The 12,521-nt window shown below is 39.2% G+C and overlaps 1 protein-coding gene across 1 annotated transcript in view; it reads right to left on the bottom strand.

Moving 5' to 3' along the window:
* Positions 1-10,423: 10,423 nt before the first annotated feature.
* The window catches only part of mbo (Nuclear pore complex protein Nup88), a 56,323-nt gene continuing 54,225 nt past the window's right edge, over positions 10,424-12,521 (bottom strand). Inside the window, exons 20-21 of the mRNA XM_028311336.1 lie at positions 11,034-11,122; positions 10,424-10,645 (exon numbers count right to left, since the gene is read on the bottom strand). Coding sequence (XP_028167137.1) covers positions 10,579-10,645; positions 11,034-11,122 — 156 coding nt within the window. The 3' untranslated portion in view covers positions 10,424-10,578. The remainder of the gene's footprint in view (positions 10,646-11,033; positions 11,123-12,521) is intronic.

Raw genomic sequence — 12,521 nt, 5'->3', positions numbered from 1 at the left:
GTTGTCTATGCCCGAGCGCACTTTGTATTTAGATTGACTTCACCTCCTATCTATTTTATGATTGCGGTGACCAACTCACTCTTGACATGACCATAATTTATAAATGCTAACTGAAAAAATTAAAAAATAATATTAGTAATTTGTACAATACAATAAAGTTAATTTTAAATAAACTACATAGAATACAACAAAGTTTACCTTAATTTGTAGTTGTAGGTACTTAAGTGAAATCATCATACAATCAAATTCTTTTACTGATCTTTATTAATTAAAAAAATCACATTGAGATGTCAAGACAAATATCAATCAACAATACAATCATGCATGTCCAATAAATTACTTCTATTTGGTTATTCTTAGTATTTTTTATATTAAATACAAAACGACAAAGAATATTTTATGGTAGGTACCTTTGTTATACGTTGACGCAGGTCTTCATATTTATTTTCTCTTAACTTTAGAACAGGCGTATTACTGTTAACATACAACACGTGACATATGAGATGCCCCATGCCAGATTGAGCGACAATAAGTTTCCAATTTTTTTCTATTAATAAAACTTGAAAATATAAGTAAAACCAACAATATTGGTGAAAGAATTATGAAAATATCTCTAAAACACAAATACAAATAAAGAAGTTAGGTACATGGTCCTAAGGATGCGCATAACAAATATTTCGCGCCATTTGAACGGTGACTTCACGCCATTCATTTGGAGTACAAACAGTGAATCACTCCTGGTCTATTGCTGTTGAAAGATTCAATTTTTTATAAATCCAAGATCCAAGCTTTTAATTTTTCAGCCAGGGTTACTCAAGATTCTTTCTTAGTAAAATTGTGTAACATTTTTTGACATATCCAAGACCTGGATATACAAAAAGAAAAAGAAGACAGACATTATAATGTCACTATAGTGTCATTCTCGACAATGCGTTAGGGTTAGGGGGGAACAGTTGGCCTGACGTTACGGCACCGCCTTTGTTTAACAAAGGCACAGAACAGACGGTGAAACGCAACTGAAACGAAACTGCAACTGCTAGTTACTTTTGAGTTGCATCTTAGTTTCTGCCATAGCGTCCGCTGAGAGACCACACATGACGCGACCAGTTTGAAACTTTCAGTTTCAGTTTAATACATCAGAATCATCAGAAAGTTGCAGTTTCGTTGCAGTTGCGTTTCACCGTCTGTTCTGGGCCTAAGTTCCACGCGAAAATATGTAGGTAATTTAAATAATTAATTTCTCAGCGATTTCTTGATGGATTTCAAAAATAACTTCACCGGCGTTTTAGTTTTGGTCTACATTTTAATCCCATCCCATTCAGTGAAATATAATGTTTTCAACATCACGAAACTTCTCCATTGCTGCTAAAAAGAGAACAGTACTCCCTAAATGGTAAGACACAAGCAAAAAGCCTTGATCACACGTACCGAGTAATCGGGCGAGACAGTAGCTCGACTCCCGTTCAACTTACTAGGCCGAGTATCCACCCTCCCGCTGCCTCGCACTGTCTCGCCACTCGCCACTCAGCCAAGTGATTGACGTCACGTCCACCGATTAGAGAAAAAGAAAAGTCTCAATAGAACTGAACTGACTGTGCTAATTTCAGAACACGTGTGAACAGCTACTCGTTTACATCACTGTCTCGAGTCTCGACCGAGTAAACATTTTAAATGTTTGCTCTCGGCCGAGTACTCGGTGTGTATGAACATTACGCCGAGTGCTCGGCCGAGCGCTCGAGTATGTGACTCGCTCACCCAACTGTCTCGACCGAGTGAACATTTTACTGTTTCGCCCGTTTACACGGTACGTGTGATCAAGGCTTAACTCATTGTACTGGGTATACAGGGTGTACTGAGTGTACTTAGTTAATTCATTAAAAAAAATGTCTTGAAAATGTTCTTCAAAATGTCTTGAGCACAAGGAAGGTTTGATACGTAGAATCAGGAAAGGATGCTTATTACAGTTAATAACGCAACGGCAGTTACTGAGTTGGTTTAAGGAATTTTAAAGTTACCCATCTCTTCATGTATAGTCGCACTCACGTATTTTGTAATACAGATTCTTTTCACACTTCATCTCACTCAATATCGCACTGTAACAAATCATACATTATTTTATATGACTTTATAAGTACTTACTTAATTTAAGACGAGTTGATTTTACTGCTAATCTAATAAATACTCTATTGATACATTGAGATGTCAAATATTTTTTTATTGATTAATGTTACAATACTTTCTTCTAATCTAAACATCCAGATTTCATGTATTGGCACATTGGATGGCCTAACTAAGGAATATTTTAACGGAAAAATATTTGTTACACAATTAGTATACTACAACATCAAGACTTACAAATCATTATATCTCCAACACAATGATCATTTTATAACACTTATAAATTATGTTTGAGAAGATAAAAGAAACAATACTCATTCGAAAACTCCAATGATTTCTTCGAGCATAGAACATAGTCAAAATAAGTGAGTGACTCATGTAATATGCTGAGAGCTATGACCTATTCATCTTTTACGTATGTTCTTATTAATCTTTTACAGGGTCCCTTATATTTCCACCTTCAACCTAATTCATTCATTATAAGATCGAAAACCAATGAAAACTTTCAACATTTTCTCTACCCTATGGAAAGTTTTTTTACTTTTCTTACCTATTATACTATGAGGGACAGATTATACTCAATAGCTTATTCCCAATCCATATTAAAATACAGAAGGGCACATCAGATTAAGTTTTCTTGCAAAATCGCATTTATAACAAGGTGCTACAGTTTACCTTGATCTGCTGACATTAACAATCTGTCAGAAGTATAGGTCGCTCAACGAAAGTTGAGGCTAANAAGACATGACAAAAAAACTGAGGTAAGTCTCGTTTCTGTCGGGTCTGGGTTTTTTTTTGTATGGGGCGTGACCGTTCTTCTTTGGCATAGAGATAGTTGAGTTCCGGGAAAGGACATAGGGTAGTTTTTATCCCGGTTTTTGAAACAGGGACGTCACCCGAATTCACCCGATAAAGTTTTTCAGTGACATACAAAATTTCACGCGAGCGAAGGCGCGGGCGGAAAGCTAGTTACTCATAAATTACTCTAAACGGACTGTAACCTACATAGAGCACTTTACATTTTTGATGCAAAATAGTCTTTATTGCAATGGACTACTTATTGTGGTAAAAATAGATAGTAATAGAAGACAATCACCTGTATGTACTTCATTTTGAATACGCACACAGACGCGTCTCAAGCGGGCGGCATTCGCGCTCGCACTGGTTTAGACTGGTTTGCGATTATTGGTGATATCGTGTCCGTGAGCGTTGTCTATGTGTGCGTTGCCTGAGCGCACTTTGTATGTAGATTGACTTCTGCTCATATCTATTTTGTGATTGTGGTGATGCATTCTTTGACTTAAGCATATAACTGGAAGAATTAAAAAGAATATTAGTAATTACTACATACAATACATAAATATTTAAGTGTAAATAAACTACATAGAATACAACAAAGTTTACCTTAATTTGTAGTTGTAGGTACTTAAGTGAAATCAACATACAATCAAATTCTTTTATTGATCTTTATTAATTAAAAAAATCACATTGAGATGTCAAGACAAATATCAATCAACAATACAATCATGCATGTCCAATAAATTACTTCTATTTGGTTATTCTTAGTATTTTTTATATTAAATACAAAACGACAAAGAATATTTTATGGTAGGTACCTTTCTTATACGTTGACGCAGGTCTTCATATTTATTTTCTCTTAACTTTAGAATAGGCGCACTGTTAACATACAACACGTGACATATGAGATGCCACATGACATGCCAGATGGAGCGACAATGGAAGAAGTTGCCAATTTTTTTCTATTAATAAAACTTAAAAATATAAGTAAAACCATTAATATTGGTGAAAGAATCATGAAAATATCTCAACAAATTAAGAAGTTACGAGGCCCTAAAGATGCGCATAACAAATATTTCGCGCCATTTGAACGGTGACTTCACGCCATTCCTTTGGAGTACAAACAGTGAATCACCCCTGGTCCAGTGCTGTAGACAGATCCAATTTTTTATAAATACAAGATCCAAGCTTTTAGAGTAGGCGCACACCGTTGATTTTTAGTTGGCCGATAGTTGTACCCGATTTTAAATTGTATGAAGAATCGGCCAAATCGAATCGGTGTAGTGTGCGCACTCCCATACATGCCCATACTGATCAACTGCCCGACTAAACTATCGGCCGACGAAAAATCAACGGTGTGCGCCTACTCTTAATTTTTCAGCCAGGGTCACTCAAGATTCTTTCTTAGTAAAATTGTGTAACCTTTTTTGACATAATATCCAAGACCTGGCTATAGTATACAAAAAGAAAAAGAAGACTGACATTATAATGTCACTATGTGGTAAGCATTGTGATTGAAACTTGAACAGGTGGCCTGACGTTACGGCACCGTCTTTGTTTAAGTTCCACGCGAAAATATGTAGGTAATTTAAATAATTAATTTCTCAGCGATTTCTTGATGGATTTCAAAAATAACTTCACCGGCGTTTTAGTTTTGGTCTACATTACACAATACAATCCCATTCAGTGAATATAATGTTTTCAACATCACGAAACTTCTCCATTGCTGCTAAAAAGATACAGCAGTATGCCAGGCCACTCCTCCAAATCCCTAAATGGTAAGACACAAGCTAACTCATTGTACTGGGTATACTTAGTTAATTCATAAAAAAAAAATGTCTTGAAAATGTTCTTCAAAATGTCTTGAGCCCAAGGAAGGTTTGATACGTAGAATCAGGACAGGATGCTTATTACAGTTAATAACGCAACGGCAGTTACTGAGTTGGTTTAAGGAATTTTAAAGTTACCCATCTCTTCACGTATAGTCGCACTCACGTATTTTGTAATACAGATTCTTTTCACACTTCATATCACTCAATATCGCACTGTAACAAATCATCATTATTTAATATGACTTTATAAGTACTTACTTATTTTAAGACGAGTTGATTTTACTGCTAATCTAATAAATACTCTACTGATACATTGAGATGTCAAATATTTTTTTTATTGATTAACGTTACAATACTTTCTTCTAATCTAAACATCTTCATGTATTGGCACATTGGATGGCCTAACTAAAGAATATTTTTACGGAAAAATATTTGTTACACAATTAGTATACTACAACATCAAGACCTACAAACCATTTGTATATCTCCAACACAATCATCATTTTATAACACTTATAAATTATGTTTGAGAAGATAAAAGAAAAAAAAAACGTCTTTCGAAAACTCCAATGATTTCTTCGAACATAGAACATAGTCAAGATAAGTGAGTGACTCATGTAATATGCTGAGAGCTATGACCTATTCATCTTTTACGTATGTTCTTATTAATCTTTTACAGGGTCCCTTATATTTCCACCTTCAACCTAATTCATTCATTATAAGATCGAAAACCAATGAAAACTTTCAACATTTTCTCTACCCTATGGAAAGTTTTTTTACTTTTCTTACCTATTATACTATGAGGGACAGATTATACTCAATTGCTTATTCCCAATCCATATTAAAATACAGAAGGGCACATCAGATTAAGTTTTCTTGCAAAATCGCATTTATAACAAGGTGCTACAGTTTACCTTGATCTGCTGACATTAACAATCTGTCAGAAGTATAGGTCGCTCAACGAAAGTTGAGGCTAACACTACTCACATTGATGTAATATTGTCAGCCGTTTGGTGTAGTTGTTCAGAACGGACTACTATGCCGAGAGGTCCCGGGTTCGATTCCCGACCGGGCAGAAATTGAAATGATGAATTTTAATTTCTGTGACGGGTCTGGGTGTTTTCTATGTATGATATGTATGTATTTACAAATCAAAAGTATTTAAGTATGTTTATATCCGTTATCTAGTGCCCATAGTACAAGCTTTGCTTAGTTTGGGACTAGCAGCGCAGTGTAAAATGTCCAAGGATATTTATTTTATTTTATTTATTTTTATTATATTTGAATACAGAACAAGAACAAGACATTACATATTCGATTATATCAAATACATTAGTTATCTCGCATGTCTGCAAGCGAGACAGAATGTACTTGTCAGTGTCACTACGGAACACGAGCGTATACAGATACAAATCTTTGCTAAAGCCTGGTCCGTGAGCGCGCTCGCACACTCACTGCGGGTGCCAGTCGCACAGTCGCGACAGCAATATAATTACGCGCGAGCGATAAGGATGGGTAGCTTGGGGTCATTGGACAAAATTCTACGTGCTCACGGACCAGGCTTTAGTGTTGATAGCCTCAACTCTTGTTGAGCGACCTATAAGCGTTTACGGAAGAATTGTTTTGGTTGTTGCTTACTTGTCCCTCTCAGTCGCACTCCCTGTATTTTTCAAGTCTTCTCTCTTTCATTCTTACTTTCAAACTTACTTTACACAACGACCACGATACATTTTGAGCCTTTTGCTTTTGAAATAAAGATGAAATCAGCTAAAAAATATTCATAAACAATCATACGAGACATAATTTACTTGTACTGACTTAAATAAACAAATGCTAATAACAGATAACTTAGACGATGCTGAGTTGGTCCTTTATCAGTTTGGCCTCTTCGATCAGCGTTGATATTTGGGTGGTCCTGTAAAGAAGAACAAAATAGTGTTATGCTGGTTGAGAAATCTATTAAAATCCACGTAAATCAAAGTAGTAAAAAATACAGGCAAACTCTGACTCACACAATCGGAAGCGATTTCTAAATATTAAATCATTTTTCTGCACAAATTAATTTTCTGCCATTTTTCAACACCTTAGAAACCATCGTCTTCAAAATAAAAAATCAAAATCAAAATTATCTTTATTTGTTTAGACTAATTAAATTGGTACTTGCAAATCGTCAAATGCTCTCAAGGAGACTATACATGTCTCATTCTTTTTTTTCTGTATGAACTTGACACAGTTCCATCCTTATAATTACAGTAAGTACGTTTTATTACAGTGTGCCGTTTTATCGTATGAGTTTCTCTTCGGCGATGGTGTATGTTTGTTGTTGTCGGCCGTTTGGTGTAGTGGTTCAGAACGGACTACTATGCCGAGAGGTCCCGGGTTCGATTCCCGGCCGGGCAGAAATTGAAATGATGAATTTTAATTTATGTGACGGGTCTGGGTGTTTTCTATGTATAATATGTACTTATGTATTTACAAAAAAAAAAGTATTTAAGTATGTTTATCCCGTCGTCTAGTACCCATAGTACAAGCTTTGCTTAGTTTGGGACTAGAGGCGCACTGTAAAATGTCCAAGTATATTTATTTATTTATGTAGTTCGCACATACGACTGCATTTCTGTTTCCTTTTGAAGGAACGAAACCATAAAAAAATTGTACTCACTGCTGGCGGAGGATGGAGGAGATGGCATCGCTGTGGGATTTGCCGAGGGCTATGTCCTTCTTCTTGTACTCGTCCCTCCATTTCTGGAGCTGGAAATCAAATGTATAGTATTAAACAATTTGACTAATTGCATCCATAAAAACATAATAATCTCTTCACAGTGTTCATAATCTTCATCGTGCACTACTACAAAAGAAATCAGACTGGAGTCACTTAAAAATTAGGGATTGATGGTGAAAACGGGCATAAGTCCACTAGTCTTTATACCACAATATCGTAGCAAGCCACTGCGTCTTGTAGTACCCTCCTGCCGCTGTGAGACCTTGTCTACTCGTCCAGTAGTACCCTCCTGCCGCTGTGAGACCTTGTCTACTCGTCCAGTAGTACCCTCCTGCCGCTGTGAGACCTTGTCTACTCGTCCAGTAGTACCCTCCTGCCGCTGTGAGACCTTGTCTACTCGTCCAGTAGTACCCTCCTGCCGCTGTGAGACCTTGTCTACTCGTCCAGTAGTACCCTCCTGCTGCAGTGAGACCTTGTCTACTCGTCCAGTAGTACACTCTTGCCAGCTGAGCCCAAGCTCCGCTGTAGTACACTCCTGCCAGCTCCGCTAGTACACTCCTGCCAGCTCCGCTGTAGTACACTCCTGCCAGCTCCGCTGTAGTACACTCCTGCCCACACACCTCGGCCGCCTTCCTGGCAGAGTGTGCACGGAGTTGCGCCACGTGATCTTGTAAGCGCGCGCCGAGGTGCCGGTGACGTTCTAGCTCCGTCAGTAGTACACTCCTGCCAGCTCCGCTAGTACACTCCTGCCAGCTCCGCTAGTACACTCCTGCCCACATACCTCGGCCGCCTTCCTGGCAGAGTGTGAGCGGAGCTGTGCCACGTGTTCTTGTAGACGCGCGCCGAGGTGCCGGTGACGTTCTAGCTCCGTCAGTAGTACACTGTTGTGAATACTCGTGCAGTAGTACACTTCTGCCGCTGTGAGACCTTGACTAGTAGTACACTCCTGCAGCTCCGCTGTAGTACACTCTTGCCGCTGTGGATACTCGTCCAGCAGTACACTCTGCCACTGTGATTACTCGTCCAGTAGTAACACTTCTGCCGTTGTGAACGCGTGCAGTAGTACACTCCTGCCGTTGTGAGACCTTGTCTACTCGTCTAGTAGTACACTCCTGCCGCTGTGAACTCGTGCAGTAGTACACTTCTGCCGTTGTGAGACTTTGTCTACTCGTCTAGTAGTACATTCCTGCCACTGTGAGACCTTGACTAGTAGTACACTCGTGCAGCTCCGCTGTAGTACACTCTTCCCGCTGTGGATACTCTTCCAGTAGTACACTCCTACCACTGTGAATACTCGTGCAGTAGTACTCTCCTGCCGCTAAGCTGTAGATCCTGGCTACACAGGAGTTGCAGCGCTGGCAATAGTACCGTGCCACTGTTCGTACCTCGGCCGCCTTCCTAGCAGAGTGTGAGCGGAGCTGTGCCACGTGGTCCTGTAAGCGCGCGCCGAGGTGCCGGTGACGTTCTAGCTCCGTCAGTAGTTCCCGCTCCGCCGCGCTGGGGGCGCCGCTGTGGCGGAGCTTCCGCACCGCTGTGGATAACCTGAGAAGCGATGCAACATGTCATCAGACAGCTCTCTACAGGGTGGAAATGTTAAGTGATCTCACTCGATTATTTCTAAACTATAAGATATTAGCTGACCCGGCGAACTTTGTTCCGCCTTAATGGCAATAAATAAGCAGACTTTTTTTTTAATTTCGAACGGGATAAAAAGTATCCTATGTCCTTCTCCTGGCTCTAAACTACCTCCCTGACAATTTTCAGCTAAATCGGTTCAGCCGTTCTAGAGCCGTATAAGCGAAGTAATTAACACGACTTTCTTTTATATATTATATAGATTTAAAAACTGGTTACTAATGCTGAAAGTGCTTCATGAGCTTTTCAAACGGTACCAACAATAGGTTACAGAATAAAATGGATCTATCTGAAAATGCAATGTTTCCGGCTTCCATACTAAATGTATGCCAGACACACAATATTAGAAGTGTGACTTTTTTTTATTGAATAATAAACTTAAAATAAACTCGTAAATTGTATTCTTATTTTAAATTATTCATGGAAAATATTGGTTTTAGGCTTTACTTNCCTAATTCATTCATTATAAGATCGAAAACCAATGAAAACTTTTAACATTTTCTCTACCCTATGGAAAGTTTTTTTACTTTTCCTACCTATATACTATGAGGGACAGATTATACTCAATAGCTTATTCCCAATCCATATTAAAATACAGAAGGGCACATCAGATTAAGTTTTCTTGCAAAATCGCATTTATAACAAGGTGCTACAGTTTACCTTGATCTGCTGACATTGACAATCTGTCAGAAGTATAGGTCGCTCAACGAAAGTTGAGGCTAATAACACTACTCACATTGATGTAATATTGTCAGCCGTTTGGTGTAGTGGTTCAGAACGGACTACTATGCCGAGAGGTCCCGGGTTCGATTCCCGGCCGGGCAGAAATTGAAATGATGAATTTTAATTTCTGTGACGGGTCTGGGTGTTTTCTATGTATAATATGTATGTATTTACAAAGCAAAAGTATTTAAGTATGTTTATATCCGTTATCTAGTGCCCATAGTACAAGCTTTGCTTAGTTTGGAACTAGCAGCACAGTGTAAAATGTCCAAGGATATTTATTTTATTTTATTTATTTTTATTATATTTGAATACAGAACAAAAACAAGACATTACATATTCGATTCCAAATTATATCAAATATATTAGTTATCTCGCATGTCTGCAAGCGGGACAGAATGTACTTGTCAGTGTTTTTACGGAGCACGAGCGTATGCAGATACAAATCTTTGCTAGTGTTGATAGCCTCAACTCTTATTGAGCGACCTATAAGCGTTTACGGAAGAATGAACTTCATTGTTTTTGCTTACTTGTCCCTCTCAGTCGCACTCCCTGTATTTTTCAAGTCTTCTCTCTTTCATTCTTACTTCCAAACTTACTTTTAAACGACCACGATACATTTTGAGCCTTCTGCTTTTGAAATAAAGATGAAATCAGCTGAAAAATATTCATAAACAATCATACGAGACATAATTTACTTGTACTGACTTAAATAAAAGGTAATATAAACAAATGCTAATAACAAATAACTTAGACGATGCTGAGTTGGTCCTTTATCAGTTTGGCTTCTTCGATCAGCGTTGATATTTGGGTGGTCCTGTAAACAATAATAAAATTAGTGTTATGAAGGTTATAAAATAAAAAAAACGTAGTATACTATTTACATTTTTCCACATACATTTCTTAACTTCCACTTTTCCACATTTATTGACACTTAGAAAGTATCATCTTCACTCCACCCAACGTTCTTCAATTTAAAATGAACTTTTAATGAAGTAAACAAATTAAATAACCTTGAGCCAGTACATTTTTAAACACCATAACACTGCAGATTTTCGTCAGCGCTTATGGGATCTCAGTTATGGGAGCGGCACGGGTATTTTTGTCAATCTTCATAGAATTTCGCTAGCGAGCCACACCTAACGTAAACTAATAGTACTCGTAAGCACATAGAACCCTAAAAAGTAACATAAAATGGTACTCACTGCTGGCGGAGGATTGAGGAGATGGCATCGCTGTGGGATTTGCCGAGGGCTATGTCTTTCTTCTTGTACTCGTCCCTCCATTTCTGGAGCTGGAAATAAACGATTCAATATTAGAAAATGGCATACTTAACTATTCAAAAAGCACAATCTCTTCACAATGTTTATAATATTCATGGTGCACAAAAAGACTAAAAAAGACATGGGACAGAGTCATTAAGTCTTAGAACACGTCCTTTGCTGGACAAAGGCCTCCCCTAAGGATTTCCACAAAGACCGGTTTTGCGCCGCCCGCATCTAGGCACCTCCCGCGATCCTCACCAGATCGTCGGTCCACCTAGTGGGAGACCTGCATTACGTCTTTCTTTTCTGCCCCGGCAGCCATCAGCTCTACGAGCTATGTGTCCTGCCCACTGCCACGTTCTAACTCTGTCAGTAGTACACTCGTACAATAGTACACTTCTGCCGCTGCACTGTGGACACTCATGCAGTAGTACAGTCCTGCCGCAGCAGGAAGGCGCTGGGATGCAGGTCGCTATCAACTGGGTGATATATCATTGGGGGAGGCCTATGTTCAGCGGTAGATGTCATGTGACTTGAAACGATGATGAACGATGATGAACAGCGGCAGAAGTGTACTCATCGTACACTTCTGCCGCTGTTCATTCCTGTCATTGGTTGTGTTTATATTGGCGGTCAAGCTGTAGATCCTGGCTGCACAGGAGTTGCAGCGGCGGGAACGAGAGGTGGGAATAGTTTTTTTATGCATAATAAGGCAGGTTGACCACAATTGCACCTGGTGTTAAGTGGGATGCAGTCTAGGATGGTACATATCTGCCCTGTACGTGTCTATTCACTCCCGTGCCACTGTTCATACCTCGGCCGCCTTCTTAGTAGAGTGCGCTCGGAGTTGCGCCACGTGATCTTGGAGACGCGCGCCGAGGTGCCGATGACGTTCTAGTTCCGTCAGTAGATACCGCTGTGGATACTCGTGCAGTAGTACACTTCTTCTTTTCGTGTCGACAATAAACCTACACAGTGTCAGCCAAAAACAAAACTTTGCCACAAGAGTGGCGTTGTCAGTAGCACTCATCAAATCCTCCTGAGTGCAGTTGCTTGGGCACTCAGGGCAAGACATCAGTGTGTCAGTAAAAAAATGACATTTAAATGTATGACATATTGTGCAGCGCCCCTAGCGGCTACTTTCAAGAAATAAAATCTACATAGAATTTTTTGACGTATTCGCTAGCGAGCTCACCTAACGTAAACTCATGGTAGGCACACAGGTGCTTCATCGACTTCAGTGACACACGGCACCCACTTTTCAATTACGACGCTGTGCCTCAAAGGCTAAAAAGCCGAAGCAATTACGTAAAAAGTGTGTCCCCTCTCCTTCATGACGATCGGTCAAAAGAGAGATGCAGGTTATGGCGCGAGGGAGCTGATCTCCCCTGCCCTTTTGTCCCTGTGTCTGAGAGTCTTCCACCTGGA

Source organism: Ostrinia furnacalis, unplaced genomic scaffold, assembly GCF_004193835.3.
Source record: "Ostrinia furnacalis isolate ACB-3 unplaced genomic scaffold, ASM419383v2 OfSCF0219, whole genome shotgun sequence".
Classification (NCBI taxonomy): Eukaryota; Metazoa; Arthropoda; class Insecta; order Lepidoptera; family Crambidae; genus Ostrinia; species Ostrinia furnacalis.
Note: the sequence above shows the minus strand (reverse complement) of the source record. Positions and strands in the feature narration are given on the sequence as shown.